General features: G+C 43.8%; 1 protein-coding gene across 4 annotated transcripts in view; it reads right to left on the bottom strand.

The window, feature by feature from the left end:
* The window catches only part of atp11b (ATPase phospholipid transporting 11B), a 178,089-nt gene that overhangs the window by 109,982 nt on the left and 42,161 nt on the right, over positions 1-25,946 (bottom strand). For all 4 annotated transcript variants that reach the window (XM_072255213.1, XM_072255216.1, XM_072255214.1 and 1 more), the window contains exons 7-11: positions 13,186-13,289; positions 13,009-13,056; positions 10,414-10,478; positions 7,334-7,415; positions 3,244-3,379 (exon numbers count right to left, since the gene is read on the bottom strand). In XM_072255213.1, the coding sequence (XP_072111314.1) occupies positions 3,244-3,379; positions 7,334-7,415; positions 10,414-10,478; positions 13,009-13,056; positions 13,186-13,289 (435 nt within the window). The remainder of the gene's footprint in view (positions 1-3,243; positions 3,380-7,333; positions 7,416-10,413; positions 10,479-13,008; positions 13,057-13,185; positions 13,290-25,946) is intronic.

Here is a 25,946-nt window from a genome sequence, read left to right as displayed (position 1 = left end):
CCACAGCCAGCTGTGTAGGGCAAGTCATTGGGTATATTTAAGGTGAAGGCTGATAGCTTCTGGATTAATCAAATGTTATGTAGAGAAGGAAGGAGAATGGGGTTTAGAGGGATAATAATTCAGTCATGATGGAATTGTGGAGCAGACTCAATGTGCTAAATGACCTAATTCTGTTCCCATGTCTTATGGTCTAAATATTTCCTAGCCATGTCTTGAAGCCTTCTAAATGTCGCAAGTGTATCTATCTCTACCACTTCAACCAACAACTTGCTCCATATATCCACTAACTTCTGCAAGAAGTTACTCCTCAGGTCACCTTTAAAGTTTTCCCATCTTAAAACTATGCTCTCTAGTTTGAGCCAACTCTATTCTAGGAGAAAGATTGACCATTTATCCTTCTCTTGATTTATATACGTCTACATCACTATCACTAGCTCAGTGTACCAAAACTATGACCAGTTTGCACTCTAATGAACTTTTTTTTGTTCTAATTGTGTTCATTCTTATACATTTTATGTTTTTCTGGTGAATGTTGTCTCTCTAATGCTATGAGCCTGTGATTCTGTTGCAAGTTAAGTTTTTCATTCCATTTGTGCATATGACAATGAACTCAACTTTTGATTCAAGGTCACCTTTCAATGTCCTGTGTTCCAGGGAAACAGCCTCAGCCTACCACATCTCTCCTCATAACTCAAGTTGTTCAGTAATCGCAGCATCATGTAAATTTTTTTGCACCTGTAGCAACCAAAATGATCTGAAAAACATTTATGCTACCTCAGAATATATTTTTCCTCTCTCTCAACTTACGTAATTTTATTTTTTATTGTATTATGTATAATTTATGTTAATTTTATTTATGTTACTTGCATTTGTCATTTTTGTAATACACTGTACTGCTGCATAAAGCTTATTAAATCATCTTCATTAATCTTCACTGTCCACATTATCACTAGTTTTGGTGTCATCCACAAATCTAAGTATAACCATATAACAATTACAGCACGGAAACAGGCCATATCGGCCCTTCTAATCCATGCTGAACTCTTACCCTATCCTAGTCCCACTGACCTGCACTCAGCCCATAACCCTCCATTCCTTTCCTGTCCATATAGCTATCCAAGTTAACTTTAAACGACAACATAGAACCTGCCTCAGCCACTTCTGCCGGAAGCTCATTCCACACACCTACCACTCTCGGAGTAAAGTTCCCCCTCACGTTACTCCTAAACTTTTGTCCTCTAATTCTCAACCCATGTCCTCTTGTTTGAATCTTCCCCACTCTCAATGGAAAAAGTCTAACCACCTCAACTCTATCAATCCCCCTCATAACTTTAAACACCTCTATCAAGTCTCCCCTCAACCTTCTACGCTCCAAAGAATAAAGAACTAACTTGTTCTACCTTTCTCTGTAACTTAGATAAAACCCAGGCAACATTTTAGTAAACCTCCTGTTCTCTCTCAATTTTATTGACATCTTTCCTATAATTCGGTGACCAGAACTGTACACAATACTCTAGATTTGGCCTTACCAATGCCTTATACAAATTCAACATTACATCCCAACTCCTGTACTCAATGCTCTGATTAATAAAGGCCAGCAAACCAAAATCTTTCTTCACCACCCTATCCACATGAATTTCCACTTTCAGGGAACTATGCACCATTATTCCTAGATCTCTCTGTTCTAAAGCATTCTTTAACGCCCTACCAGTTACCATGTATGCCCTACTTTGATTAGTTCTACCAAAATGTAGCACCTCATCTGCCATCTTTCAGCCCACTCTTCTAACTGTCCTAAATCTCTCTGCAAGTTTTGAAAATCTACCTCATCATCCAAAATACCACCTATCTTAGTATCATCTGCATACTTACTAATCCAATTTACCACCCCATCATCCAGATCATTAATGTATATGACAGATAACACTGGACCCAGTACACATCCCTGAGGCACTCCGCTACACACCATCCTCCAACTTGACACACAGTTATCCACCACTACTCTCTGGCATCTCCCATCTAGCCACTGCTGAATCCATTTTACTACTTCCATATTAATCCCTAACGATTGAACCTTCCTAACTAACCTTCTGTGTGGAACCTTGTCAAAGGCCTTACTGAAGTCCATATAGACAACATCCACCATTTCACCCTCGTCAACTTTCTTAGTAACCTCATCAAAAAATTCCATAAGATTTGTCAAAAATGACCTTCCACGCACAAATCCATGTTGACTGTTCCTAATCAGACCCTGTCTATCCAGAAAATTATATATACCATCTCTAAGAATACTTTCCATCAACTTACCCACCACTGACATCAAACTCACAGGTTGTTAATTGCCAGGTTTACTCTTAGAACCCTTTTTAAACAATGGAACCACATGAGCAATATGCCAATCCTCCAGCACCATTCCCGTTTCTAATGACATTTGAAGTATTTCTGTCAGAGCCCCTGCTATTTCTACACTAACTTCCCTCAAAGTCCTAGGGAATATCTTGTCCGGACCCAGAGATATTCCTTAAAAGTGCCAGTACTTCCACTTCTTTGATTGTCATAATTTCCATAACTACCCTATTTGTTTCCTTTACCTTACACAATTCAATATCCTTCTCCTTAGTGAATACTGAAGAACAGAAATTGTTCAAAATCTCCCCTATCTCTTTTGGCTCCGCACATAGCCATCCACTCTGATTCTCTAAGGGACCAATTTTATCCCTCACTATCCTTTTGCTATTAATATAACTGTAGGAACCCTTTGGATTTATTTTCACCTTACTTGCCAAAGCAGCCTCGTATCTTCTTTTAGCTTTTCTAATTTCTTTCTTATGTTACTACATTCTTGCCCAAATCATTACCATAGATGACAAACATCATGGACCTTTACCACACAAGCACTGTTCACAGGCTTCCAATCTGAAAAGCAAACTTCCACCTACCACCTTTCGACACTTACTCCAAATATATTGGCCACATCATGAGAAGACCGAATTCCTTGGAGAAGACTCTCATGTTAGGTAAAACAGAAGGTAAAAGAAGGAGAGGACAACAGAGGCTATAATGGATAGATAATATTACTCAGACAATGCATGTGACCGTGGGGGATCTTAGAGAGGCAGTTTCCAACAAGAAGGCTTGGTGTGCAGGAGTCCGTGAGGTCACAAAGAGTCGGACTCAACTAAACGACTGCATAACAACACCAAGTACAAAATAAGATGAAGTTAAAAATGTATTCATACTCACTTTGCTGCTGTTTTTTTCCTGTACAGTTCTTTCATTATATGGCGATTCATACAACAAACTATATTTCCAGATAGTGCTGATAACTGCTTCAATCACAAGAATTCCCAGGAAGACTATAAGAAAGGTGTTCATGGACCTATAGTCGGAGATAAATGTGCAAGTATCTTATAAAGTTTCTCTTACCTGGCAAAATTTACATCAACTCAATTTCACAGATAGATTTTCAAATTTTATATTGACAAGAACTGTTTAAGAACTTTATATAGATTGCAGTCAGCTTAAGAAATAGATCCTAAAATTGATCATGGTTGATTTTCTACATTGGGTAAAAGTAAAGGCATCCGTTAGTCTTGTGAGACCATGGATCTGCGCCTGGAAAGTCTTCACTCTCCAGGGCACAGGCCTGGGCAAGGTTGTATGGAAGACCAGCAGTTGCCCATGCTGCGAGTCTCCCCTCTCCACGACACCAATGTTGTCCAAGGGAAGGGCATTAGGACCCATACAGCTTGGCACCAGTGTTGTCGCAGAGCAATGTGTGATTAAGTGCCTTGCCCGAGGACACAACACGTTCCCTCAACTGGGGCTCGAACTCACGACCTTCTGGTCGCCAGTCCAATGCCTTAACCACTTGGCCACGTGCCCACATTGGGTATGTAGTGGAAAACTGGAAACAATGATTCTGACTTTCAGGCACATTCTTTTGTCCCACCGGGTCAACATTTTCAATTACAATCTCCTGCGCACATAAACAATGAAAACACCTAGTCAAAATTTTCAATTCATTCACAAAATAGGTAAAGGATGCTCAAGGTCCTTCAAAAAAAGTTAGAAAGCTGGAAATGGGAAGATTCTCAGTGCAGCCTACTAATAAGCACATAACTAGGTAGGGAAAACAAATTTGTGGCTGGTGAAATGGTTCAGGAGACATTAAGACTTGGAGACCCCTGAACAAAGTACACCTCAATAAGACTGGAATAAGTATCTTCACTCTGAGGTTTACTTGTACTTTTGGGGATGAGGAAATGCAATTTTGGTTCTCCCCCCCGCCCCCCCCATTAATAGAGGCTGGTTTGCTATTAGTAACCATAATAGTTATAAAATGTGTTTCTAACTGCACATTAACTACATTAATTCATTTGGTCTTTCTCTGAGGATATCTTTTATCAATTTCTCCCCCCTATTCTCTGCTATTGATATCCTAACTCGTTTTCCCTCTTTCCCAGTTCTGCCAAACAGTCTCAGACCACTAACAGCTTCTCCTCCACAGATGCGGCCCAACTTGCTGGCCTACTCCTATTTCTTAAATTCACTGATTGCACACATTCATAAACTGTGCAACCAGGTCCTTGGATGCTCAATATCTCCATTTCCTCATTTTACCGCCCTCTCCGCTGCTTCTCTGCACCCAGCTCACCCATCAAAGCTTTCTGCCCAAAAAAAATGTTCTTCCCAAGTAAAGTTTCCCTCATCAGTAGGGTTACTAATGACAATCTGAGAAGTTTAAAAACTACAATTTCACATAATATGATTAAGCAAGTGTTTTTTTCCTTATTTGTTGCCCTAAGCATTGCACATTAATGGACATGAAACTGATCTTTTGGCCCAGAGCAGAAATACAGTAACTGAAAGTTAGAATATGCAATGTAAGTTTGTGTTTTTTTTTGTGAGAATAGAGAAAATTAAATGTCTTCAACTGAATGCTTTCAAGATTAAAAAAAAACCCAAACTTCACACTTTAGAAATAACATTCAGTTTACATGAAATATAATCACCATTGTATTTTTATACATTTTGTTTTCTTGAGTTCTATCCATTTTCAGAAAAAATAAGTGTCTGGAGGTTTAAAAACGCAAACAACAGGAATTCTGCAGATGCTGGAAATTCAAGCAACACACATCAAAGTTGCTGGTGAACGCAGGCCAGGCAGCATCTCTAGGAAGAGGTACAGTCCACATTTCAGGCCGAGACCCTTCGTCAGGACTAACTGAAGGAAGAGTTAGTAAGAGATTTGAAAGTGGGAGGGGGAGATCCAAAATGATAGGAGAAGACAGGAGGGGGAGGGATGGAGCCAAGAGCTGGACAGGTGATTGGCAAAGGGGACACGAGGGGATCATGGGACAGGAGATCCGGGGAGAAAGACAAAGGGGGGGGTGGGGAACCCAGAGGATGGGCAAGGGGTATAGTCAGAGGCATAGAGGGAGAAAAAGGAGAGTGAGAGAAAGAATGTGTGTATAAAAAGAAAAATAAATAACAGTTGGGGTACGAGGGGGAGGTGGGGCATTAGCGTAAGTTAGAGAAGTCGATGTTCATGCCATCAGGTTGGAGGCTACCCAGACGGAATATAAGGTGTTGTTCCTCCAACCTGAGTGTGGCTTCATCTTTACAGTAGAGGAGGCCGTGGATAGACATGTCAGAATGGGAATGGGATGTGGAATTAAAATGTGTGGCCACTGGGAGATCCTGCTTTCTCTGGCGGACAGAGCGTAGGTGTTCAGCAAAGCGGTCTCCCAGCCTGCGTCGGGTCTCGCCAATATATAGAAGGCCACATCGGGAGCACCGGACGCAGTATGTTACCCCAGCCGACTCACAGGTGAGGCGACACTTCACGTGTGAGTCGGCTGGGGTGATATACTGCATCCGGTGCTCCCGATGTGGTCTTCTATATATTGGCGAGACCCGACGCAGGCTGTGAGACCGCTTTGCTGAACACCTACGCTCTGTCCGCCAGAGAAAGCAGGATCTCCCAGTGGCCACACATTTTAATTCCACATCCCATTCCCATTCTGACATGTCTATCCACGGCCTCCTCTACTATAAAGATGAAGCCACACTCAGGTTGGAGGAACAACACCTTATATTCCGTCTGGGTAGCCTCCAACCTGATGGCATGAACATCGACTTCTCTAACTTCCGCTAATACCCCACCTCCCCCTCGTGCCCCATCTGTTAATTATTTTTATACACACATTCTTTCTCTCACCCTTTTTCTCCCTCTGACTATACCCCTTGCCCATTCTCTGGGTTCACCCCCCCCCCATCTTTCTCCCCGGATCTCCTGTCCCATGATTCTCTCGTATCCCCTTTGCCAATCACCTGTCCAGCTCTTGGCTCCATCCCTCCCCCTCCTGTCTTCTCCTATCATTTTGGATCTCCCCACTCCCCCTCCCACTTTCAAATCTCTTACTAACTCTTCCTTCAGTTAGTCCTGACGAAGGGTCTCGGCCTGAAACGTCGACTGTACCTCTTCCTAGAGATGCTGCCTGGCCTGCTGCATTCACCGGCAACTTTGATGTGTGTTGTCTGGAGGTTTAAACTGTTTCAGTACAGCATGGGGATAAAAGGCAAATATTTGGTATTAGGCATGGGAGTTGGTGTCCACGGAAAACAGTGGACAATGGTGCACAGATAGTCACATCCTCGAACATCTCTAAAGCTCTTAAGAAATTAGTGACTTTCAATTTCAGACTCAGTTTAGCATCTAGTTTAAAACCGAGCTTGACTGCGACTTAAGTTTGCAGAAATCTACAGGATTATTCTTTACAGAGCAATTTTTGCAGAGTACAGCAGAAATAGTTAAAGAAACTACTCAACTAGAATAATTTACGAAGAATCTTTAAAATTACAATCCTCAAATGAATTGGTAGCAGTAGAAGTCAGAACACACTTAAAGTTATTTTCACTCAGGCAGGAAAATAATGAATAACTATCGCGCAATGAAGATTTCCAGTGTTAAACTTTAATAATTCACTGAATAAAGCATTGAAATGCTTTATGTTAAGAGTGCTGCATGAGTAGAAGTTGGTGGAGATTGGAATGTGACAAGTTCCTAGATAGGTTGAACCGGAATACTAAACAACAAACTAAATTCAAAAAGCAAAAAAACTGAAATAAAAACATGTGCATAGACCTTTCAAGGTAATTGACTTTCTTTCTCTGCAGATGCTGTAAGACTGACTAGACATTTCCAGCATTTTGTAATGACAAACTAAACTTACCGAATGGCATCTTCACTTAATTCCATAATCCTGGTTTGGTCATTTAAAAGAAACATGCTCACCCTTGTTCTTAAAGATCATGAAAATGAACTTACTTTTCCACAGAGGAACGTTTTTGTGATTTACTCTTGTAATTCAACGCTATTTTAGCATCCATTCCTGTGTAAACAGCCACACCTGAAAATCAGAAGCAGAGTTAACTGATGCAAAAATAGGAGAATTCATGAACGTATAGGTGCTGTCAGCAATTCTCTAAAGGTATATTTCCATGTTGGTTATAGCACTGATACACCATATTCACCTAACTCAAAGTTTCCAAAGTAAGATGAAACCAGTGAGAGCCAAAGCATTAACATATAAAAAATAAAATTAATATCACGGACAATTAGCCAATATAATATCTTTCTACCAGAGAAAATCTCAGTAAATATTGTGATTTGTAAATACTTGTCTATTTTGCTTGCTATTTGATATTTGCAATTTACACTAATTTAAAATGAAAGTTCAGTTTGGGCACTCCAATTGAATGTGTTCTGTTTGCATGAGTTTGTAATTAAGAAAATTCATGTTTTAATTAAAAGGTCAACAACAGCCAATTTTCTCCAGTTGGATTTCACAAATGGCCCTTACAATAAATAAAGCAAAATATGAGGGAGGATTTAGAATTCTTATTTCAGGAGGCAGGCATGATGTTCACAACTGTAGTCACATTTATCCTACCAAAGACTAAACATATTTTCTGTGCATTCCAAATTCTCCTCTGGCCATAACATTCTTGTTTTTATTTTTGATGACATGTGTTTCACATAATTCAAGACCTATTGCAAGCATTTCTTACTCCTCTTTGCATTCTAACTTTATGGTTCCTTGTTTCAACTCTCAGAGCCTCAAAGCGAGGAATCTCATTGATTTATTGATCATCTTGTTCAAAAACTTTACTGACCAAATCAAATATAAAACACCTCATGTTTTGGCAAGTTTGTGTAATTTTAAAAAAAATTGACTGGGAAATGCTAATGTTCAAAGGAATGCAGGTATTCATGTACACAAGTCATTGAAGAGAACATAAAGCTACTATGAAATTTGGAAGTCAAGTGATATGTTTACTTTCAATTCAACAGAATTTTTAAAAAGGGGTAGAATGTTCTGCTGCTGTCATACAAGGTCTTAATGAGCCCACGCCTGAAGTATTGTGTACAATTTTGGTAAAAGATTCACCCAGCTAGATCTGAGGATGGAGGATCATAACAGGGGAAATCATGTAGACTTGGCCTCTGTTCTCTAGAGTTCAGGAGAATGAAAGTGATCCTCAATGCAGAATACAGAAAATTCTTGGGAGAGCTCAACAAGGTGGATACAATGAGTATTTCCCTGGCTGTGGCTCCTAGAAACCATAGAAAAACTACAGCACAGAAACAGGCCTTTTGGCCCTTCTTGGCCATGCCGAACCATTTTCTGCCTAGTCCCACTGACCTGCACACAGACCATATCCCTCCATACACCTCCCATCCATGTAGCTGTCCAATTTATTCTTAAATGTTAAAAACGAACCCGCATTTACCACCTCGTCTGGCAGCTCATTCCACACTCCCACTAGACCTAGGAGACATGGTTTCAAGGGATATGCATTTAGGAACTAAATGAAAATAATCTTATTTACACAAAGTTGGAGAATCTTTGGAATTCTGTGCCCTGAAGTACTATGAAAACTTTGCCACTGCAATCAAAACAGAGACTGAGACATTAAAGGAATATATTCTCTCCATTTCTTGGAGTGATTATAACTTACTAGTCATGGTCTTTTATCCAAGTTTATTACTAATAAGAAATTCAGATTTTTTCTGAACATGCAGCATATATTTTTGCAGTACATTACTAATTGCTGTGGTTAACTGTCTAAAACTTGTCTTACTTTAGAATAATTGCATAGAAGATAACCAATGTACTTTATATACAAATTCAATGCATTTTATATCAGCATATTTGATTCTGTAACACCATGACAACCTTGTCCTGAAATTTGCATTGCTTCTTTAGATCTTCTAATTCTTCGTCTAAAATGCTTCTTCGTAAATGACTTCATGAACTTCAAATAGTATTAGTTGTAAAATCAAAGTGACTTTTGCCAGAAATGATCAAAGGATAAAACTTCTACCAATTTATTTATGTATAGTTATTGTTTGAAGTGGTTTCCTTAAGGTTGTTATAGCCAGGGGTGGTAATGGGGACAAGCTCCCACTACCTATTAAATACTCCCAATGTACTCCTTTGACAACCATGTCAAGCTCCTGGCCTTCATGTGTGGCTTAGCTACAAAGCTCGGCGGAACCATTTCTACTGACAGGAGGGGCAAAGGCGGGTTACTGGTGCCTTAAAACAAGATGCTTTGGGCAGATGGGGCTTGTCAGCCGTGACTGGCAGCTCATCTAGGAGAAGGAAAGTGCTGATCTCAAACCTCTACTGCCTCACAGCTATACCCACTCGTGGGGAAGGCTTTGGGAGTAAATACCAAAGGAAAAATCCAGAGCTGGAGTCCTTAAGGCAGTCCTACATTGAGTTCAATGCTGACTAGCAACTCCTGCAATGCTGCTGCTACCAAACTGTATCGGTTTCTGCCGTTCCTTCGGATTCATCTGATGCGTGGAGAGGGGGAGGTTGCTACACAGGCAACAGCTTGCTCTTCATATCGTACTGCCCAGGCTTGCATATCTAGACAACTAGAACGCAACATCCATGGTCAACTCTGTCCAATGGAATCATCAATATATGTTTGAAATGTACAGTCATACAGTAACAGAACAAAATCTTCTTGGGATACATAGAAAAAAAGGACAAGTACTGATAAATTTGTATTGATATATAGACAAAAGGCAGAATGCAGCACACTTTGTGAAAGAGAAATGTAGCTTTCGGAACCTCATGTTACAATCATAATTATATCCAAAACAGATATAAACAGTTCATAGCCAACCAACAAGATTAAAGTAAGTTTAACCTCTTGAAAACAGGTAAAGGCTATGCTTGTTGGCCAGTCTGCTGATAATTGGACAACTATTAATAAATATTTTCATGATAATTTCCAAACAAATTTGTACTGCAATTTCCTAAATTGTTAATACAGATTCTGGTCAAAATTTAACTTGATTAAAACACAAATAGAAATAAATATTGGTACCAAAAACTTGGCTGGTATTTTTCAAACTTGCTCCTTTAAGTAGAAGGTTTTCTGGTCCCAGAGGCCTGAGGAAACAGAGGTTACGCTTTAGCAAAGCTCCAGTCCAATTGTAAAAGTTTGCCTCAAGATTACACATTGAAAAACAGAACAGTACAGCAGAAGAACAGGTCTTGTGGCACACAATGCCAAACTAATAATTAAAAAGCTAAGCAACACACACAAAATGCAGGCCAGGAAACATTTATGGAAAAGAGTACAGTTGTGTTACGGGCCGAGACTCTTCAGCAAGGCTGGAGAAAGAAAGATGACAAGTACAGTTAAAAGGTGGTGGAGTGGGTGAGGGAGGGAGAAACACAAAGTGATAGATGAAACTGGGAGGGGGAGGGGTGAAGTAAAGAGCTGAGAAGTTGATTAGTGGAAGAGATACAGTGTTGGAGAAGGGGGAGTCTAATAGGAGAGGGCAGAAGGCCAAGAAAGAAAGGGGGGGGGGGAGGAACACCGGAGGGAGGTGATGGGCAGGTAAGGAGATAAGGTGAGAGGGAGAAAAAGGGGATGGGGGCATTACCAGAACAGTGGGGAGGAGGGCATTACCAGAAGTTTGAGAAAGCGATGTTCATACCATTGGATTGGAGGCTACCTAGAAGGAATACAAGGTCCTGTTCCTCCAACCTGTGGCCTCATCGCGACAGTAGAAGAGGCCATGGATAGACATATCAGAATGTGAATGGAAGTGGTATGAAAATGGGTGGCCACTGGGAGATCCTGCCCCTTCTGGCCAACAGAACCTAGGTGCTTGGTGAAGCAAGTCTCACAATCTATGTTGGGTCTCACCAATATACGAAAGGCCACACTGGGAGCATTGGACACAGTATATGACCCCAACAGACCTACAGGTGAAGTGTCGCCTCACCTGGAATGACTGTTTAGAGCCCTGAATGGTAGTGAGGGAGGAGGTATAGGGGCAGTTCCACTTGCAAGGATAAGTGCCAGGAAGGAGATCATCGGGAAGGAATGAGTAGACAAGGGAACTGTGCAGGGAGCGATCGCTACAGAAAGCAGTAAGTAGGGTGGGAGAGAAAGATGTGCTTGGTGGTGGGATCCCGTTGGAGATGGAGAACATTGAGGAGAACTATATGTTGGACGTGGAGGCCAGTGGGGTGGTAGCTGAGGACAAGAGGAACCCTATCGCTCATAGAGTGGCAGGATGATGAGGTGAGAACAGACGTGTATGAATTGGAAGAGATGCGGTTGAGGGCATCTTTGATGGTAGAAGAAGGAGAAGCCCCTTTCTTTTAAGGAAGGCATCTCCTTTGTTCTGGAACGAAAAGCCTCATGCTGAGAGCAGATGCGGTGGAGGTGGAAGAATTGAGAGAAGGGGATGGCGTTTTTACAAGTAACAGGGTATAGTCCCGGTAGCTGTGAGAGTCCGTGGGTTTATAACAGTCATCAGTAGATAAGCTGTCTCCAGAGACAGAGACAGCGAGACCAAGAAAGGGGAGGGAGGTGTCGGAAATGGACCAGGTAAATTTGAAGGCAGGGTGGAAGTTGGAGGCAAACTGGATGAAGTTGATGAGTTCCGTGTGGGTGCAGGAAGCAGTGGTCGATATAGTGTAGGAAAAGCGGGGGACGGACACCACTATAGGTTTGGGGCATAGACTGCTCCACGTAGCTGACAAAAAGGCAGGCCCTAGCTGGGACCCATGCGAGTGCCCAAGGTTACACCTTTTGTTTGAAGGGAAGTGGGAGGAGCCAAAGGAGAAATTATTAAGAGTGAGGACAAGTTTTGTTAGATGGAGGAGAGTGGTGGTGGAGGGGAACTGGTTGGGTCTCGTGTCCAGATAGAAACTGAGAGCTTCCTGGTGGGGGATGGAGTTATATAGGGACTGGTCATCCATAGCAAAAAAAAGACGATTTGTTTGTAATTAAAAAGTTAAACTAAAATCCCTTCTGCCTACACAATATCCATATCCCTTTTAAAATAAAAACATTAATACAGTATTCTATTTATGTTCTGAAAGCAGCTAAATATGACAACTCAGTTCCTTCTTCATGGATGCATAAAGGCGAAACAGTGTAAAATCTCCACAGTTGTACCTGCTCTGTCTGAAATCACTTAAAAGAAATCTTAATTGGTGACTGAACTTTGCTGGATGGCATTATTTCAGTTGCTTAGTAAATAAAGTGCAAATGAAAAATATCCATTAAGTACTTTTCTTTATAGACAATGTGTTTAAATTCATGCAACACACATCAAAGTTGCTGGTGATGTGTGTTGCTTGAATTTCCAGCATCTGCAGAATTCCTGTTGTTTGTGTTTAAATTCATGACTATTTTCTCCTTCAAAGTTTTGTTTTCACTGAATATTTCCAAGCTTGCTAGTTGGCCTTTGACAATGTAATTAAAACAAAAAACACATTTCACTCTCTCTAGTAGCGAGAGAACAGCAGTTCCCAACCTAGGGACCCCTCAGTTAATGGTAGGGGTTCATGGCATAAAAAAGGTTGGGAAACCCTGCTGTAGAGAATTTACAGTCATATTTGGCAAGGAGCAGCTTCACTAGTTTCATTGAAAAGTGGATGATATACATTTTCATACCTCACTATGTCACCTTGTGTTCCTTTTATTAAAATCTGACCAACAAATCTGTAAAACAGGCAAAAGTTCATAGTTAATAGGAGGAAATAATTTCACAAATGAAACTAAAACTTGCTACAGATGTTAACTGATATACACAAATTCCAGATATTAATTTACAGAGTACTTTGATCTCACCTATATAAATCTGGCTCAGGTTGGTGACAGGTTATAACAGCCCTCAGTTGGTCCAGTTGAAAAACCGACTGCAACTTTGCTATTTCTGGAATTGCACGATGGGTCTAAAGAAAGAGAGCAAAAATTTAAAAAACATCAACGATATCAAGTTCCCCATAAAATACATAAAATCAACTAAAAAGTGAAGTTTAGGCTCAATTTCCTTACTGGTTATAATTAGGATGTCTACCCATTGTCCCCATCTACATTTCTTTTACAATTTAGTAAGATAATTTTAATAAGATTACCCTGCCAACTTTAATACATTCATACTGAGGTCACATAGCTGTGATCCAATTTTAGCTTCCAATTCAACCCTTAAAGCCGTTTTCAGTTAAGCAAATGCTATTACTTTACATTCCTTGAAGATTTGTTTGAAGTATACTTTTACTTAAAATAAGATTTGTCATCTTTCCAAATTCCTCCACAGGTTACAATACACTTTTAGTGTATAAAGTTTAGTGTAACAGCTGTGGAGGTTGGTTTACATCTTTACTGCATAAATAGGCCCTTCAGCTCACTGCATTACTGTGTCTGCAACTGAACATCATGCCTATTTATACTGATCTCATGCTACATTAATTCTACATCCTTCAATGCTCCCTTTGTTCAAGTACTATCCAGCTGTCTCTTAAACGTTGTACTGTTCCTGCCTCTACAATCACCTCTGGAAACTAATTCCAGATACCAGCTACTTTGTGAAAAGTATACTCAGATCCCCTTTAAAGACCGTCCTTTCTCCAGGGTTGAGAAGTCCACAACTAGAGGGTACAGATAAAAGAGGAGAGATTAGAGGTAACTTCTATACACAGACAGTAGTGAGGACCTTTAATTGGCAGAGGCAGTGATTGAGGCAAGTACAATTACAACATACAAGCATTTGGATAAGTAAGTGGAGGAGGGGCTTGGAGGTTTCTGGGCCAACAGCAGGCAACTGGGACTAGCAAGGAGAACGTTGTAGTTGGCAAGAACCAGTTGGGTCAAAGGGGCTGTTTCTGCAATAAGACTTTCCTCTCAGAATGAACCTCTTGTTCTCTGTTTTTAGGCACCATTACAAATGGAGACATTAGCAATTTATCCTATCCATGCCTCTCACTAATTTTATATACTTTTATTGTCACTTCTCAGCCTCCTTGACACCAAGGAAAATAGACCTAGCCTATCCAATATCTCTTGATAAATGAAGTCCTTCAGGCGACATTCTTGAAAACCCCCGAGAATCTTTTCTGCACCCTCTCCAGCATAATCACACTTTCTATGTAGTGTGAACTGATTTCGGATACCAGCTACTTTGTGAAAAATATTCTGAGATCCACTGAATCACTAAGTGAGTAATAAAGGAAGGGAAGATGGATTATGAAAATAAACCAGCACAAAATACAAAAAATGGATGGATGGTTTTACTATTATATAAAGCAGAAAAGGGTGGCTAAAGTCAACGTAGGTCCCTTGGTCGACGAGAAGGGGGAATAGGTATTGGGTAATCAGGAAATGGCAGAGACTTTAAATAACTATTTTGTGTCAGTCTTCACAATAGAGGACAAGTCCAACATGCCAAAGAGAAATGTTAGGGATGTATTGGGAGGTGAGGACCATAGCTATCACTAAGAGGTAGTACTGAGCAATCTTGTGGGCCTGAAGATAGACAAGTTCCCTGGAACTGATGGAATGCATCATAGGGTAGTGAAAGAAATAGCAGAATTTATAGCAGAGGCTTTGATGATAATTTACCAAAATTCTCTGGGCTCTGGGCAGGTCCCGGCAGACTGGAAGACGGCGAATGTCATGCCACCGTTCAAAAAAGGATGTAGGCAAAAGGCAGGTAACTATAGGCCAGTCAGCTTAACATCAGTAGTTGCTTGAAGGTATCATTAAAAAGAAATAGTGAGGAATCTGGAAAGAAATGGATCCATCAGGCAGACATAGCATAGATTCAGCAAAGGCAAGTCGTGTTTGACAAACTTATTGAAGTTCTTTGAGGATATAACAAGTGCAGTGGATAGAGGGGAGCAGATAGATGTTATTTACTTGGATTTCCAAAAGACATTCGATAAGGTGCCGCATAAAAGACTTATTCATAAGGATGCATACAGCTGGGGGTGATGTATCAGCATGGATAGGCAGTTGGTTAACAAATAGAAAGCAGAGAGTTGGGATACATGGGTGTTACTCTGTTTGGCAATCAGCGGTCAGTGGTGGGCTGCAGGGGTCGACATTGGGCCCACAACTGTTCATGATATACATTAACAATCTGGAAGAGGGGACCAAGTGTAGTGCATCCAAGTTTGCTGATGATACTACATTGAGTGGAAAAGCAAACTGTGCAGAAGATACGGAGAGTTTGCAGAGATATATAGATAGGTTAAGTGAGTGGGCAAGAGTCTGACAGATGGAGTAAAATATTGGTAAATGTGAGGTCATCCACCGGAAGGAAAAATAAAAGAGCAGATTATTATTTAAATGGTAAAACATTGCAGCATGCTGCTGTGCAGAGGGACTTGGGGATGGTTGTGCATGAATCACAAAAAGTTGGTTTGCAGGTGCAGCAGGCTATCAAGAAGGCAAATGGGATGATGGCCTTCATTGCTAGAGGGATTGAATTTAAGAGCAGGGAGGTTATGCTTCAACTGTACAGGGTACTGGCAAGGCTGCACCTGGAGTACTGCGTGCAGTTCTGGTCTCCTTATTTGAGGAAGGATATACTGGCTTTGGAGGCGGTGCAGAGGAGGTTCACTAGGGTGATTCCAGAGATGAGGGGGTTAGACCATGAGGAGAGATTGAGACGCCTAGGACTGTACTCACAAGAATTCAGAAGAATGAGAGGAGATCTTATAGAAACATATAAAATTACGAAAGGGATAGACAAGATAGAGGCAGGCAAGTTGCTTCCACTGGTAGGTGAGAATAGAACTAGTGGACATAGCCTCAAGATTCGGGGAGTAGGGTTAGGACGGAGATGAGAAGGAATGGCTTTTTCCAGAGAGTGGTGAATCTGTGGAATTCTCTGCCCAATGCAGCAGTAGAGGCTATCTCACTAAATATATTGAAGACAAGGTTGGATATATTTTTGCATAGTAGGGGAATTAAAGGTTATGGGGGAAAGGCAGGTAGGTGGAGATGAGTCCATGGTCAGATTACCTATGATCTTATTGAATGCGGAGCAGGCTCAATGGGCCAGATGGCCTACTCCTGCTCCTATTTTTTATGTTCTATGCTGCCTAATGTCTTAACTTTGTGTAAGCAAGTTCTCAGCCAATGAAGGCGAATATTCATCTGCCTCCTTCGCTACAGTCTACCCACATTGCCAATTTCAAGGAATTGTACCCTAATGTCTTCCCAGGTCATTAAGAATCCTGAGCGAGTGAGGAAGATTCTTCCTGTTGTTAAGATAGGATTTGGCTGCATAAATAGTACATTGAGGTCAGAATCACAAGCAGGTTTATGACATGTGACACGAAATTTCATGTCGACAGGTGACATGAAATTTGTTAACTTAGCAGCTGCGGTTCAATGCAATACATAATCCAGCAAAGAAAAAAATAATAAGATAAAACATTGTGGCGGCCCACACACGCGGGACTCAAACCGCCATAGGGAGCAGCGGGCAGACACGGGGTAGTGCGTTTGGAACTACCCGCTTGGGGCGGACCTTCTGGGGACAGTCTGACATCACGTCCGCTCCGTGGGTCGCAGGGGCCCATGGGAGGGGAGATTTAAGTGCGCATTTTTGAATCAGTATAGCACATTTGCGCACGACTACATTGGTGACCCCGATGTTCCAGACGACATCTGGACCCAGCGACCAGCCATGAGTTCGAGCAACTCGCACAGCGCAGTCTCTCTGAAGCTCCCGACTTTCTGGGCCACTCAGCCCCACGTTTGCTTCGAGCAGGCTGAGGCCCAGTTCAATATCAGAGACATTACAGCCGACGCCAGGCAGTACTACTATGTGGTCAGCACGCTCGACCAGGAGACGGCAGGCCGGATCATCGACTTCCTACGCCAGCCACCAACGGAGGACAGGTGCACTAAGCCTAAGGTGCTCCTGATCCGTACCTTCGGGATCTCCTGCCGCGAACGGGCCGCGCGGCTCCTACACACGGATGGCCTGGGCGACTGCATGCCATCCAAGCTCATGAATGATATGCTGGTACTTGTGGACGGCCATAAGCTGTGCCTTTTATTTGAACAGTTGTTCCTCGAGCAAATGCCAAAGGACATTCGCCTCCTCCTCGCGAGTGAGGATTTCAGTGACCCACACAGGGTCATGGCTAAAGCAGACGTCCTTTGGCAGAGCAGCCTCCATTGGCCTAGACACGATCTCGCGCCCCAAAGCCCAGGCCCCACAACCGAAGCCGTTGAGACCCACAGGGGAAAAAGATGAAAGTTCGGAACAATGGTGTTTTTATCACCAAAGATAAGGCTCAGGTGCATGCTGCTGCCATTCACCGTGTGCTTTTCTGGGAAACGCCGGGGCCAGCCCTCGCTAGTGGCTACGACGTCTGGCCACCAAGACAGCCTCCTGTACCTCTGGGACCGACACTCCGGGCGGCGCTTCCTGGTGGACACCGGGGCCGAAGTTAGCATACTCCCCCCCTCGAACGTGGACACTCGTACCGCAGTCCCAGGCCCCGAACTCACCGCTGCAAATGGCACCAGTATTCGGATGTACGGCCTGCGAACTACCTCTCTGCATTTCGGGTCCAGCCGTTTCTCTTGGACTTTCACATTGGCAGCGGTGTCACAGCCACTACTAGGGGCAGATTTCCTACAAGCCAACTGCCTCCTGGTCGACCTAAAAGGCCGGCGTTTGGTCCACGCCGAGACGTTCCAGACTTTCCAGCTATAAGAAGCCAAGCTACCAGCCCTCCACCTGGATTCTGTGACCCTCTCGGGTAACGAATTCGCCAGGGTGTTGGCGGAATTCCCTTCCATAGTCACCCCGCAGTTCTCCACAGCCGACCCCAAGCACGGCGTGCAGCAGCACATCCCCACGCAAGGATCACCTCTGTACACCCTAGCTCGCAGGCTCCCACCCGACAAGTTCCACCTCGCCAAGGAGGAGTTCCATAAGATGGAAGAGATGGGAATCGTACGCCGCTCAGACAGCCCGTGGGCATCCCCGCTGCACATGGTGCCCAAGTCCACAGGAGGTTGGAGGCCCTGTGGAGACTACAGAAGGCTCAATGACACCACAACCGCCGACAGATACCCGGTACCCCACATCCAGGACTTCATGGCGAACCTGCATGGAGCAACCAACTTCTTGAAAAGCGACCTGGTCAGGGGATACCATCAGATCCCAGTGCACCCCGACGACGTGCCCAAGACAGCTGTCATCACCTCGTTCGGCTTGTTCGACTTCCTGAGAACAGCTTTCAGTCTCAAGAATGCAGCCCAAACTTTCTATAGGCTCATGGACTCGGTGGGACGCGGCCTGGATTTCATTTTCATTTACTTGGATGATATCCTGGTGGCCAGCAGTTCGCACCAAAAGCACGTGGCACATTTGCACCAGCTCTGCCAATGCCTGAGTGACCATGGACTGGCAATCAATCCGGCAAAGTGCCAGTTCGGGCTGACGGAGATCGACTTATTGGGCCACAGAGTCAACCGACATGGCGCAGTTCCCCTACCGGACAAGGTCCAGGCCATCCGCCAGTTTCCCAAGCCCAGCACGGTCAAGGGCCTGCAGGGGTTCGTAGGGATGGTCAACTTTTATCACCAGCGCGAATCATGAGACCCTTGTTCAGCCTGATGGCCGGCAAGGCCAAAGAAGTGGCACGGGACACGGAGTCCACGGAGGCGTTCGAGCAGGCCAAGGAGGCGCTGGCAAAGGCGGCCCTCCTAGTGCACCTGAGAGTTGATGTACCCACAGCATTCACAGTCGACGCTTCCGACATGGCAGTCGGCGGAGTCCTGGAGCAGCTCGTCCAGGACCAGTGGTGACCACTCACTTTCTTCAGCCGGTACCTATGGCCACCGGAGCTGAAGTATAGTGCTTTCGACAGAGAGCTGCTAGCGCTCTACCTGGCTGTCTGGCATTTCCGGTACTTCCTCGAGGGAAGGGAGTTCACCGTGTATACGGACCACAAGCCCCTCACCTTCGCACTGGCCAAGGTATCGGACCCATGGTCGGCTCGGCAGCAGAGGAACCTGTTCTTTATTTCAGAATTCATTACGGACGTCCGCTACATCGCAGGGAAGAACAACGTCGTCACCGACACACTGCCTCGCCCCTGCCTCCACTCAGCAGGCATATTGTCCTCAGGAATAGACTACGCAGCACTGGCGGAAGCACAACGGTCGGACACTGAGGTCCCGGCTTACCGCACCACCGTTTCGGGGCTCCAGTTGGAGGATGTCTCCATCAGCCCAGCAGCGGACCGACTCCTGTGCGACGTGTCGACCGGCAAAACCCGACCCGTGGTACTAGCAGCATGGAGGCGCCGGGTGTTCGACACGCTGCACAAACTGGCCCACCCGTCTATACGGGCGTCTTACCAAACTGGCAGTGGACAGATTCATCTGGCACAGTTTGCGCAAACAGGTCGGACACTGGGCCAGGACCTGCGTACACTGCCAGACCGCTGAAGTCCAGCGGCACGTGAAGGCTCCTCTCCAGCAGTTCCAGCCGATGCACAGGAGGTTCCAACACATCCATGTGGACATCGTTGGCCCCCTGCCAGTCTCCCGGGGCGCCAGGCATATCTTTACCATGGTAGACAGGTTCACCAGATGGCCGGAAGCCATACTGCTCGTAGACACGTCCACTGAGTCCCGCGTCAGGACTCTCACTGCAAACTGGATCGCCAGGTTCGGCCTCCCAACGGACATCACCTCCGACAGAGGGGCGCAGTTCACGTCTGGTTTGTGGACAGCACTGGCGCAACTCCTGGGAACCCAGCTGCATCACACCACAGCGTACCATCCCCAGTCCAACGGTTTGGTAGAGCGATTCCACCTGCATCTCAAGTCGGCCCTGATGGCACACCTCAGGGGCCCCAACTGGACAGATGAGCTTCCCTGGGTCCTACTGGGCATCCACACAGCCCCCCGAGGACATGGACACCTCCTTGATGGAATTGGTCTATGGCGCTCCCCTGACGGTCCTAGGCGAGTTCGTACCAGAGGCCCGAGGTTTGGAAGAAACTCCAGCAGCGGTGCTAACGAGGCTGCGGGACAAGGTAGGGACCCTGGCACCAGTCCCGACCTCCAGGCATGGTCCCACGCCATCTTTCACCCCTAAAGACCTCTGAGACTGTGAGTATGTTTTTATTTGCAGAGGCATGCACAGGTCACCTCTACAGCAGCCATACGAGGGACCTTTCAAGGTGATCCGGCACAACGGAACTACGTGTGTCGTGGAAGTGGGTGGCCGGGAAGAGACTTTTACAGTGGACAGCCTCAAACCAGCGCACTTGGACATTGAGCAACCAGTGAGGGTACCCGCACCGCGCTGGCAAGGCCGGCCACCCAGGCAAGCCACAAGACTGGGGGCTCCACCTCCCCCGATGGACGTTTCTGGGGGAGGGATGGTGTGGCGGACGGCACATGCGGGACTCAAACCGTCATTAGGAGCTGCGGGCAGACACGGGGTAGCAAGTTTGGAACTAGCCGCTCAGGGTGGACCTTCCGGGGACAGTCTGACATCACGTCCGCCCTGCGGGTCGCAGGGGCCCATGGGAGGAGAGATTTAAGCGCGTGTTTTTTAATCAGTAAAGGCATTCTGAGTTCAGCTCTCTCTGCCTCTGTGTGTTTAAGTAGCGCGTTTGCGCACGACTACAAACTAATAAACAAGTAAAACAATTATGCATATTGAATAGACTTTAAAAATGTGCAAAAACAGAAATACTGTATATTTTTTAAAAAGTGAGGCAGTGTCCAAAGCTTCAACACCCATTGAGGTATCGGATGACAGAGGGGAAGAAGCAGTTCCTGAATTGCTGTGTCTGTACCTCCTACCAGATGGTAATAGTGAAAAAAAGGCATGTCCAGGGCGCTGGAGGTCCTTAATAATGGATGCTGCCTTTCTGAGATGTCGTGGGAACTTTGTAGGTTAGTACCCAAGATGGAACTGACTAGATTTACAACCTTCTGCAGCTTCTTTCGGTCCTGTGCAGTAGTCCCTCCATACCAGACAGTGATGCAGCCTGTCAGAATGCTCTCCATGGTACGACTATAGAAGTTTTTGAGTGTATTTGTTGACATGCCAAATCTCTTCAAACTCTTAAAAGTATAGTCGCTGTCTTGCCTTCTTTTTAACTACATCGAAAAGTTAGGACCAGGTTAGAACCTCAAGAGATCTTGACACCCAGGATCTTAAAGCTGCTCACTCTCTCCACTTCTGATCCCTCTATGAGGATTGGTATGTGTTCCTTCATCTTACTCTTCCTGAAGTCCACAATCAGCTCTTTCGTCTTACTGACATTGAGTGCCAGGTTGTTGCTGCAGCACCACTCTGCTAGTTGGCATATCTCACTCCTGTACGCCCTCTTGTCCCCACCTGAGATTCTACCAACAATGGTTGTATCGTCAGCAAATTTATAGATGGTATTCGCACTATGCCGAGCCACACAGACATGAGAGTAGAGCAGTGGGCTAAGCACACACCCCTGAGTTACACCAGTGTTGATCTTCAGCGAGGAGGATATGTTATCACCAATCCACACAGACTGTGGTCTTCTGGTTAGGAAGTCGAGGATCCAATTGCAGAGGGAGGTACAGAGGCCCAGGTTCTGCAACTTCTCAATCAGGATTGTGGGAATGATGGTATTAAATGCTGAGCTATAGTCGATGAACAGCATCCTGACGTAGGTGTTTGTGTTGTCCAGCTGGTCTAAAGCCGTGTGAGGAGCCATTGAGGTTGCGTCTGCCACTGACTTATTGTGGTGAGAGGCAAATTGCAGTGGGTCCAGGTCCTTGCTGAGGCAGGATCTGGTAGTGAAGCATTGCTGCCATTCATACTACTGGGTTTCGCTTTGTAGGAAGTAATGTCTTGCAGACCCTGCCAGAGTTGCCGTTCAGTTCAGAGCGTCAGTTCAATTTAACTGTGTCAAATCAGTGCTGTAGGGACCAGTGTAAACTAACATATACTCAGCAGTCTTCTGGCTTGTGCAATACAGTACCTAGGTCAAAGTAAATTACTTAAGTATGTATATGTTACTATATACTACCTTTAAAATTCATTTTCTTGTCGACATTTACAAGCTAAAAAAGAAATACTAAAGAAGTTACTAAAAACCATGAAGTTAAATGGGTGTGTTCAACAACTTGGAAAAAAGTATGGATAATGTAAGAGGACAGAAAGTGTTGGGAAGGTTGCTGAAGTCTCCAGAATAAAGAATAAAATTAAATGCTTATAAAGGGATTAGAATTTCACTTCAGGCAACATGGAGACAAAGCTGTAAAGGAGAGCAGTGAGCTCTGAACTGATGAGCATTATATTTGAATACATGCAGTATACACAATAAGGTAAAAGACTTTGTAGTAGTTAAACATTGGGAGGTATAATGTTATGGGCACCATAGAGCCAGGTGGCCAGTCCCAAGGCTATACACACAGAACTCATGCAAGAAATCATCATTCAATAGCCAAAGTGGTAGTTTTATCCAACTATGTGGTAAAAATAGAACTGCCATGCTGACCTAACTTCCAACTGGCCAAATATACACATTGCTTCATGTAACACTGTACAGATGTAAATACACGAAAACACTTTTCATATCCATCTCAAGGTTGTATAATTTATGCATACCATAGAATCATAGAACACTACAGCACAGAAAACAGGCCATTCGACCCTTCTAGTCTATGCCAAAACTTTATTCCACTAGTCCCATTGACCTGCTCCCAGTCCACAACACTCCAAACCTCTCCCATCCATGTATCTATCCAATTTATTCTTAAAACTTAAGAGTGAGCCCGCATTTACCATGTCAGATCATTCCACACTCGCACTATACTGAGTGACGAAGTTCCCCCTAAACCTTTCCCCTTTCACCCTAAAGCCATGTCCTCTCGTATTTATCTCTAAGTGGAAAGAGCCTACTCGCATTTACTCTATCTGTACCCCTCATAATTTTGTAAACCTCTATCAAATCCCCCCTCATTCTTCTACGCTCCAAGGAATAAAGTCCTAACCCGTTCAATCTTTCCCTGTAACTCAACTCCTGAAGACCCAGCAACATCCTAGTAAATCTTCTCTACACTCTTTCAATCTTAATGATATCCTTCCCATAGTTAGGTGACCAGAACTGCACACAATACTCCAGACTTAGCCTCACCAATGTCCCATACAACCTCACCATAACATCCCAACTCCCATACTCAATACTCTGATTTATGAATGCCAGGATGCCAAAAGCCTTCTTTACAACCCTGTCTTCCCTGATGCCACTTTCAGGGAATTATGTGTCTGAACTCCCAGATCCCATTGTTCCTCGCACTCCTCAGTGCCCTACCATTTACTGTGCATGTTCTATCTTGATCTGACCTTTCAAAATTCAACACCTCACACTTGTCGGCATTAAATTCCATCTGCCATTTTCTGGCCCATTTATCCAGTTGGTCCAGATCCCTCTGCAAGCTTTGAAAGCCTTCCTCGCTGTCCACAACACCTCCAATCTTAGTGTCATCAGCAAACTTGCTGATCCAATTTACTACATCATCTAGATCACTGATATAGACAACAAACAACAATGGTCCCAGAACACATCCCTGAGGCACACCACTAGTCACAGGCCTCCAGTCTGAGAAGCAATCATCCACTACCACTCTGTCTTCTCCCACACAGCCAATTTCGAATCCAGTTTACAACCTCTCCATGGATACCTAGTGTCTGAACCTTCTGTACTAACCTCCCATGTGGGACCTTGTCAAAGGCCTTACTGAAGTCCATGTAGACAACATCCACAGCCTTTCCTTCATCTACTTTCTTGGTAACTTCCTCGAAAAACTCTAGAAGATTCGATACACACAATCTACCATGCACAAAACCATGCTGACTATCCTTAATCAGCCCTTGGCTGTCCAAGTACTTGTATATCTGATCTCTCATAACATCTTACAATAATTTACATACTACTGATGTTAGGCTTACCGGCTTACAATTACCTGGTTTGCTTTTGGAGCCTTTTTTAAACAATGGAACAACATGAGCTACCCTCCAATCCTCCGGCACCGCACCCATTGCTAAGGACATTTTAAATATTTCTGCCAGGGCCCCTGCAATTTCTACACTAGTCTCTCTCAAGGTCTGAGGAAATATCATGTCAGGCCTGGGGGATTTATCTAGTTTCATTTGCTGTAAGACAGCAAGCACCTCCTCCTCTTTAATCTCTATATGTTCCATGACACTACTGCTCATTTCCCTTCCTTCCATATACGCTATGCCAGTTTCCTGAGTAAATACTGATGCAAAAACTGTTTAACATCTCCCCCATCTTGTGAGGCTCCACAGATAGACGACCACTCTGATCTTCTAGGGGACCAATTTTGTCCCTTACTGTCCCTTTTACTCCTAATATACTTGCAGAAACCCTTCGGGTTTATCTTCACATTATCTGCCAAAGCAACCTCATGTCTGCTTTTTGCCTTCCTGATTTCCTTCTTTATTATTTTCTTAAATTTTCTATACTCAAGTACCTCATTTGTTCATTGTTGCCTATACCTGCTATATACCTCTCTCTTTTTCTTAACCAGATTGCCAATATTCCTTGAAAACCAAGGTTCCCAAGCCTGTTAACTTTGCCTTTAATCCTGGTAGGAACATGCATACTCTGCACTCTCAAAATTTCGTCTTTGAAGGCCTTCCACTTACTGAACACATCCTTGCCAGAAAACAACTTATCCCAATCCACTCTTCCTAGATCCTTTCTCATTTCCACAAAATTGGCCCTTCTCCAATTTAGAACCTCAACTTGAGGACCAGACCTATCCTTATCCATAATTAACATTGATAATAAATGTACTTCGAATTACCTATTAGATTAAGATTACAATCAAGTAGAGCTAATTCTCCATGCTAACATTTGGAGCAATAAAAGTCAGCTCAAAATAGACATACTAATAAAAAGACTACTCACAATAAAGCAGAAAATATTGGAAAAACTGAGCAGGTCAAAAAGCATCCTTGGAGATAGAAAGAGTTAACATTTCAGGTTGATTATTTCCCATCAGAAAACAATCACTACTGATGCTAGTCTGCAAAACGGTTTCAGGACAAACCAAAGGAAGCAAAACACTCATTTTCAACTAGCCAACAACTCAGTAATCTCCCATATTTAACAACAGTTGTAAGAAGCAGGTTAACATTTACTGGGATATTTCACCATCCAATACCAATGGAAATCAAGCTGAATAAATCTTAATTGAATATATACTATCCTTACGCATTGGATAGTGAAGATAACCTCTGCAGGGCCAAAACAGTCATTGTTCATTGGACTTATGGTCAGCACAATTGAACAGGATCAAACAACCCATCACCTTACTAATTCACAATCTTGTAAAGTGATGCTTTGAAAATTACTGTGTATAATTCTGGTTGCTCCATTACAGAAATGATGTGGAGGCTTATGAAAAAGGTGTTGAAGAGGTTTACCAGTTTGCTGCCTGTATTAGAAGGATTGAGTTAGAAGGATAGGCTAGACAAACTTAGGTTGTTTCCTCAGGAGCACCAGAGGCCGAGGGGGAGACCTGATGGAAGTGTATAAAATTAC

Source organism: Mobula birostris, chromosome 4 (genome assembly GCF_030028105.1).
Source record: "Mobula birostris isolate sMobBir1 chromosome 4, sMobBir1.hap1, whole genome shotgun sequence".
In the NCBI taxonomy this organism is placed as follows: Eukaryota; Metazoa; Chordata; class Chondrichthyes; order Myliobatiformes; family Myliobatidae; genus Mobula; species Mobula birostris.
The sequence above is the reverse complement of the archived record's forward strand: the minus strand, read 5'-3'. Positions and strand labels throughout refer to the sequence as shown.